Below are 8,162 nucleotides of genomic sequence, written 5' to 3'. Positions count from 1 at the left end.
TTTTGTTTTAGTTTATTTAGTTAATAGTTTAGGTTTAGTTTGTTTGTTTTAGTTTTAGTTTAGAGAGAGAGAGAGAGAGGTTGCTTTGAACCACTGCACCTATATAGGGAGTAGTAGTGACTCAAAGCCCTGCCTTGTTTCCACTCTACGTGTGATTCCTTATGCCCAGTGGTGAACCTTCTTATGTGCAGCGTCACGAGGGTGTAGTCCTGGGATGTGTCTATGTTGTCCCGCTTTTGGATTGAATAATACAAGAGTATACCTTAAACTCATATCGTGTTACCTTTCTATGCCGTGTTGAGTGCGTAACGAGTGCAGGTTTATCACGGGGGGGGGGGGGGGGGGGGGGGGGGGGGGGCGCGCGCCGTGTTAAGGGGCGGGGGCGGGCGGGCGGGGGGAGGGGAGAGGAGTGGCGTAAGGGGGGGGTGCGCGGGAGGTTAGGCGCAGGCGACAGATCAGGAGGAGGCGGGGGGGGCAGCTACGCGACGCAACGGCAAGGAGTTATCTCTTTCTATAGGACATAGAGGTATTGATGCAGCTGGGGAGGGTATACCAAAACTGCAGTAATTACAAGATGAATTGCGATCGACACGATGAGTTCCCTTGCTTCCCGTACAGAGCAGGTATGTTGTGACAGAATCAACAAAGAACATGCAACCTTCGGATTCAATTATGTTAATTTTGGATTACTGTATTTATAACCATGTTTGTTTAGAAGCACAGCTACAATGCCAGCCGTCTTTTGCCAGATTCCAGACTCTGCGATTCAAAGCAATTGGTTACTTGTTACTTCTGATGCATTGAATGTAAGGATTATGTACAGAAGAGTGTAGCAACATGCAATATGTGAGATTACGCAAGACCTTGCAACTGCTAGTTGCCGATTTCAGCTGGGCAAGTACAATGCACAAGCCTTTAGGTTCCGCTCTCAATAGCATCGCTTTCGGACCCTTATGGATGCTGCTCCATGTCCCACTTCTTCATTTAAGTAGTCATGCCGTGTGATGAATTGTGTATCCCTCGTCTTCAAGCAGGGGAAGGTGACTTGGTCTTTAAAAGTCTGGTGTATCCTGTCTTGTTATATGTTGTCTGAACATGTTCACTCTATGTATATCCCTTGCCAGTGTTGGGAGTATGTTAGGTTAGTATAGCATGTTGCATAGGTCAGCAAACCTTGGTCTGGGGAAGTATTTCTGTTATGTCAATCTGTGCAGGTTAGATGTTATCCTTTGCTGGTAAGATTGTCATCTGCTGTGGTGTTTAGGAGTGAGAACTTGCAAGGTGTGTTCAACATTAGTGTCGGCATCATTGATTGGGTCATGACTCATGTAGTGTGTGCCATGATGCACCTCTGATTTTTACTAAGCCTGGAGCCAAAAATGGTTGTTCTCTATTTTTATGCACTGCTTCTCTCTTCATCCCTAGTTGGTTCAGGATAAACTGGCACAAAACCACGGCCTCCGAAGACAGGACGCATGCATTTATCATCAAAAGTGCGCCAAAGGTGGTGAATCGTGCAATTGGGTCTATGGAAGAAGAATGAAAGTTGATTAGTCGTATGAACTCTGTCTGAATTATTCTCCAAGTGACCATTCACAAGCAATGGAGCTTGCAAGTTCGTCAACGTATCCTTAGGAGAAGGGGGATCGGATGTGTCACTGCTTATCAAGCACAGATGGTGGGGAAGAAGCCAATGTATTAGAGGCTTGTTCAGCACACCAAACACCTGCAAGGATATCACATCAAAACATAATCACTTTGCAACGATATCATAAGCCTGCTCCAGCCATTACTCATGTAGTTATACCTTAGTGTCATATACTATCACTCAAACAGTTATTGATAAATTAACATTTTGGGCAAAAACAAGTTAAAACTTACGACTGTGGTGAATAATACTACAATTATGGTGCTGGTAATAATGGTGGCATGCTCAGGACTCCTTGTGCTTCCAGAAATAGTAAACTGCAAAAGGGCTAATAGTTCAGTCAATCTGCTAAGCTGTTCAGCTTATCAAAGATTTGCTTCAAGGTTTACTGCAAATTTTGAATCTTCATATCTCTAACAACATTCAGACTTTGTAAATGCTCCACCTGGTTGAACGTAAGGGCAATGGAGACAGCTCCACGAATCAAACCAGACCACCATATGATTATCTGCATGGAATACAACATGGACTTTGATATGATAATCTCTAAGAAATCTTGCATGTGGAAATGCAGTTTGCATACAGTGACTTTTTGAGTTCGAATCTTATGCACCATGCACACCATTAACTACAGATGATTTCCTAATGCACTATACAGTTGATGTTGACCTCGATCAGCATCAACTATTATTTTCACCTTAATGCAAAGTAATAGGAGTACCTGATGCCTGGCAGTGATTTTTAGCCTTGAAGCTCCTCGCAAGTAATTTGATAAGGCAGAAAGTGGAAACACAAATGCAGCTCTCCCAAGTAATATCGATGATAAAATTACACCTTGAATTCCAAAGCATTCTCCAACACTAGAGAAAATTCCCATGAATACCATTTGCATTAGCAGCTGATTTATGTAACACAAAAAGACATCAAAGTTCATGTTGTGAAGAGCAACATCATCTTGTTCTCTCACCTTGCGTCTGTCAATCTCCACTTCTCAATGTCGAGCACATCCATTCCAACATACAGAAAGATAAAGGTCTCACAGATAAAAGATACCATTGCAAAGGCATGTCTGTAATATGTGACATCAGTTGGCAAAAGTTTACAGATGACAAAGAATGACAATGTGACAGCAAGTTTACTTGTTTCTGAAAATGTAAGGAACAAGAGAATCATGTACTTTGTGGTCACACGAGATCCCTCTGTCACATTGTGCCATGTATAATGAGACATTACAATGCCGCACAAGAAAACGGTCAAAATTCCACTCAAAGAGAAGAGCTGCGTGTACACACAGGAAATGGGAAGTCTTAGAACTTGAGATCTCAAGGACATGAACCGACACCCGAACAGAAAAAACCTGATAGATGAGGCACAATAGAAACTCAAACCTCTGCAACCATGTAGGAGAGGTATGCCATAAGAGCCATGAGAGCTATCTCACGGTCAGTTGAGTGCCTGCTGACATAAAATAGTGATCACATTTTGTTCATCTAGGTTGGGCAGAGGCAACAAATCTTGAAATTGGCCATCAAAGAGATCATTCTCAGATCAACAATAAACCGAAAACCAGGACCATAAAACAGACTTCTACCTTCCGAAGTAGAGGATTTTAATAAGATAAGCACATGAAAGACCTACCTGCAAAATGCAAAGATGTGTGTGTTATCAAATTCCTGAGCCTTCCATAGATACTACGTATTAAAACAGAGCTACAAAGCATGCCTGCTCCACAAGGCCATAATGCATTAAGACAATATACAGAGATCACATTAAAAACAAGTTCGGTAAAAAAAGGTGTGAAATTAGAAAAGTAACTGTCACGGGCTTCAGAATCAGACTCACAATAGAACCCAACAAGGTACTCAAGCATATGAGTTTTAAGAAGTTGAATATCAAATGTAGCCCTGTCAAGCCATTGACTTTGAATTTTTGAACTGCGCGATAAAGAACCACTGAAGTTGCATCATTTACAACTCCCTCTCCAAATACCAGGCTGTACAGCAAAGGAGTTTCATCCTGGTGAAGGACCTGGCACAAATAAATAGAGCAGAGTGCAGCTCTGGATGTGAGTGGATTCAACACAACAAATCAGAATTCATAATCTCAATTGGATGATCCTCACCTGTAGAATGCACACAGAATCGGTTGCTGAAAAAATTGTTCCCAGAGCTGCCATTGAAGGTTCTATCAGACGATAAGAGATGACATCACGGGGCATCTAACTTTCAGACACATAAAAAATGCCTCACCGAGGTAGTCTTTCATGGTTAATGTCGTCAATCCAAATTTTGGCAAAAGCCATCTGCAACCTAGCAAATTGTAAAACGGTCTGCTGAGGAAATGGACAGATTTTCCTTCGTCTTGGGCTTGAGAATTAAGGAAAGCATATAAAACTATCCCTGTAACAAGCCATGACTTACCTGCAGCTATAACAACAAAGGATATGAAGGCTCCAACTATGCCATAGAGAATGATGGGGACAAAATTGTGGAAAAACTGTTTTTTCTTTACTTGGAAACTGCCACACACGGAGCAAAACTTGGAGACATCAGAGATATATTTCAGATAGATCATGCTGGACAATGTGCAGGCATCACCCTGCTAGAAGATCTTACCCAGCATTGAATATTATTGGTGGTAGTAAATAGATGAAGAAAACCTCCTCATTGAACTGTAGAACATGAGAGTTAGTGCCACCGCTACTAGCCAACACAATGACTCCTGATATACATCCCTGTTCACCACCAAGATCAAATCCCTGGTCAATGGCATTGCACCCACATGTAAAGACTGCAGGCTATGTACAGCTATTTATGAGGTGAACATGAAGTTATCAGACCTTGGTCCTTTAATCAAATACCAATCACATAAATTCACAACTAAAGAGAGAGCCTGTGAGAACTGGTACTGCCAAAGCTTCTTAAAACACACAGAAAGTACTATCAAACTGAAGCTGAAAGTTTGCCAGGAGCACAACTAACACATGTCCAACAGCACAAAAAAATATACTGCAATGCAAAGAGATTCAACAAAAGCAGAGTAAAATCAAAGGCCCAAAGGAAGTTCGCACATGCATATTCGTTTGAAAATACACCCATATTTGAACAAGAAAAATCTGGCCTTACCAGTGCTTTGACAAACATGTGAACAAAAAGCCCACAAGAAAGCATATATATTTGATCATTTCAATAACCTGAATAAGCAGAACATGATCAACAGAAACAAATGCAAGAATAGGCTCACGATCAATGCAATAGATCGCATGAACTGAAAATGCTGAACAGAAACAAATGCAAGAAGAGGCATACCAATGTGAGGGCTGTGATGGACTCATTCATCCATCGGATTTCTTCGAGGAGGTGGCCAAGGACTATGCACGCGCAGAGGAGGGACACAAACAGAGTGATGGCCACCACATTCACCCGCTCCGCATCCCCCTCGACCCCCAGATGCATCACCATGTCTTGGAACCCAATCCCTGCCTGTACCCAGCTTCCATAAAAGGCCATCTCTCTGCCGCCTCCACCTTTTCTGCCAAGCAGACAGAAGGCCCAATGATTCTATTGGCCAATTTGTTTGCAGGGTTTGGGGACGTCAGGTGATCAGCTTCAAAATAAAATTTGGAGGTCTTGTTCTGTCATTTTAGACTGAAATTGTTCTGAGATGCATCAGAGTATATGCATACACAATCTCAAGTTTCAATCTGACTTCAGATATTTCTGACCGAAATTGTTCTGAGATGCATCAGAGTATGTGCACACAGTCTCAAGTTTCAATCTGACTTCAGAGATTTTGACTTAAAAGAGATTGTTAGGAGCAATTTCTTAGCTGCATTACGTAGCTGATGCTGCGTTCAGAGAACAAATTTGATCCTCACATGCACAGAGGCATGCATCCCCAGAGGCAGAGTAGCCCCTATATGCAGAGCAGGTTCATGAATTGTGCAAAGGAAGAAGCAATTAAACAAAGGCCCCTTTCATAAAAGCTGAGGGCAGACCCTGCCTGCAAAGTTCGATTTGATAATATGTTTCAGTCTGTGGGTTGTACTCTTTCCACACTGTAATTTCAGGCAGAAGCCACACTCTCAAATTCCAGAATGAAATGGAGTCATGTTATTCAGTTTTGAATGAATGTTATTTTTCCAAGGCAAACTGCACAGTTGGAAAGAGACAGAGATTTTTTCCTTTTATGATATTATAAGGAGAAAGAACACTGAAATGCAAAAGAGAGAATCATAATAGTAAGAATGTGAAAAACCTGCAAGACATATCTGTTTCATTGGTGATAACCACATAATGCATTACTTTCTACAGTCAATTTAAAGAGGCCAGGATTAACTAACAACCTTAAGGATTGACCAAATAGATAGTATATGTATGTTAATTCTACAATCAAGGTAAGAGGGCAAGGGTGCAAAAGCAAACCAACAGTAAGAATGGAGAACGATTTTGTGGGAGGAAGAAGGAGAAAATTGGAGGGTGGCAAACAAGAATGATGCAAAAGCTGCAGAAGAGGCAAAAAATATAATGGAAAGGGATGGCAAGGGGATTGTACTTTGCCAAACATGTCATGGAAAGGGAAGAGTTGGAGGGCAAGGGGATATTTGAAACCCCAGAGCACTCATCTTGTATATGAAGGGACCAAAAGGGAGGAAAAGGAAGGCTTAAGAAGCTGCTTAGATTGGTACAAAAGTCACAAGCCTTTTTAAGTGCCTGGGTGCACTCCTTTTCTCATACCTGCAATGTACAACCTACCCAAAAACCTCCCATCAATCAAATTGAAGAAATGTGGTCCTAAACATCTTACTTCTTCTCCCACTCTTGGAACAAAATCTCTTTCAAGGTCAAATTTCCCAAAGGAAAGTCCTCCTACCACTCTAAAACAAACCCATTTGTCCCAAATGTAACTTAGGGTCTTTCCAATCTCTCTTTTCACCCACTATGTATGTTTCCTTTGCTCCTTTCAAGGTTCCATTTATACTCTAGCCTAAGTACCCCTCATCACTAGTCCTCTTTTTAAGCGGTTTGAAAGTGACACCTCCAAGTGAAAATAATATTGGCCAATTACATCATGCAAAGTTCAAATAAAGCTTCTACTCTTAATGTCAAGCTCCACAACCTTCAAAAAGTATTCCTATAACATGAGCGGGATGTTCCATTGATAAAGCCTACTCACCCAAGAAACTCCTCATTATTTCTTAGTGTCCCATTTCCTTCTTGCAATAAAAACTTTGTCATTTATACATTTATATTGTTTTGTATTTCTTCATACGACCTCCAAAGACTAACATTCTTTAGTCACTATCAAGGTCTTAAAAAGATGGAAGGGTAGTCTAGTTGAAATGATGTGCTCTATTCAATTAGCTACATGTAGGTTGAAAACTTGTTTTTGTGTGTGTGTGTGTGTGGAGGGGGGGGGGGGGGGGGGGGGGGGGGGGGTTCACTCATAAATATATGTGTGTATCATTTGGATTCAAAATAAGGGGTTTTTAAAAAACCTTTTTTACATAAAGAAGGGTGTCATATAAAGAGGTTATTAACAGATTGAATAAAAGATATATATAGTGAACCCCCCCGAGAAATATTGCCAAGTCATTAGTCCACATGCAAAAGGTTTTGGAGGGGTCTAGATTTGTTCAAATTAGCATCCACTTTTTTCCACATGTTTTAAATCAATATTCAATTAGTACTTCATTTTCGTGAGTTCCAAGGCTTGTTTGGGAGTATTGAATAATCATCTTGCCAATCTTTGTCTTCAATTTTATTATTTGATCCTTCAACCATGAAATGGAAGAAGCACTTGATTTTGGCTGCAACTAATATGGCCCGTGGATCCTATAGCGTGTTGTAAAGTGGGAGCACATGCAAGAATATAATCATCTTTGTCTCTCTCCTTCTTTAACACTTGGCAATATGAAGTTCAAAAGGATATAGCATAGATTATCTGAACCCATGAGGGTGCTTAGCAATCCATGAAATGTGGGGTATAGATGGCCCAAAGGGATATAGCATGGATGATGTGGATCCATGTGGGTGCTTGGCAATCCATGAAATGTGGGGTATAGACGGCCCAAGGCCACTATGCATCACTACATTTTACAAGATAATTAATCAATTTGGCGTTATTGAGTAAATTTTAAGAACTCCAAAGTAAGATTTCCAAATTAGGCCCCCAAGAATGTTTAGGTTTAATTGGCCATAAAGCATCAACTCATTTGGGGAAATATAAATACACCAATTCAAATGTGGAAGGAAAATTGTATTACTTTGTGAGGATCATGTGTAATGCTCCTTGATGTTCATAAGGAAATTTGTATTGACTTGCAAAAATCCTACTTGTGATCCCCCTAAATCTTCACCCCATCTTCACAAGGGTTCAAAAAGGAGGGAGTCAAAATAGAAATGTTCTCACTTAGGATCTAACAATTCCTAATGGAGAGTCCCAAATATATGTTTTTCTTTTCAAGTATATTTTTACCCATCTTTGAATTTGGATGTCCTTTAGAAAGAGATTG

The 8,162-nt window shown here is 40.8% G+C and overlaps 1 protein-coding gene across 1 annotated transcript; it reads right to left on the bottom strand.

Moving 5' to 3' along the window:
• Positions 1 to 636: 636 nt before the first annotated feature.
• LOC148025993 (sodium/hydrogen exchanger 4-like) lies at positions 637 to 6,251 on the bottom strand. Its single transcript, XM_087693226.1, has 15 exons — positions 6,203 to 6,251; positions 4,957 to 5,179; positions 4,264 to 4,382; positions 4,069 to 4,166; positions 3,898 to 3,957; positions 3,771 to 3,817; positions 3,491 to 3,676; positions 3,240 to 3,286; positions 3,037 to 3,103; positions 2,826 to 2,926; positions 2,616 to 2,717; positions 2,370 to 2,508; positions 2,094 to 2,156; positions 1,882 to 1,965; positions 637 to 1,726 (listed from the first exon to the last, which is right to left on the bottom strand). Exons 1-15 carry the CDS (start codon positions 6,217 to 6,219, stop codon positions 1,397 to 1,399), a joined length of 1,683 nt encoding a protein of 560 aa, XP_087549352.1. The 5' UTR covers positions 6,220 to 6,251; the 3' UTR covers positions 637 to 1,396.
• Between the last annotated feature and the right edge of the window lie 1,911 nt (positions 6,252 to 8,162).

Source organism: Lygodium microphyllum, chromosome 14 (assembly GCF_053477565.2).
Source record: "Lygodium microphyllum isolate KBCC chromosome 14, Lygodium_microphyllum_v1.1.10, whole genome shotgun sequence".
Taxonomy (NCBI): domain Eukaryota; kingdom Viridiplantae; phylum Streptophyta; class Polypodiopsida; order Schizaeales; family Lygodiaceae; genus Lygodium; species Lygodium microphyllum.
Note: the sequence above shows the minus strand (reverse complement) of the source record. Positions and strands in the feature narration are given on the sequence as shown.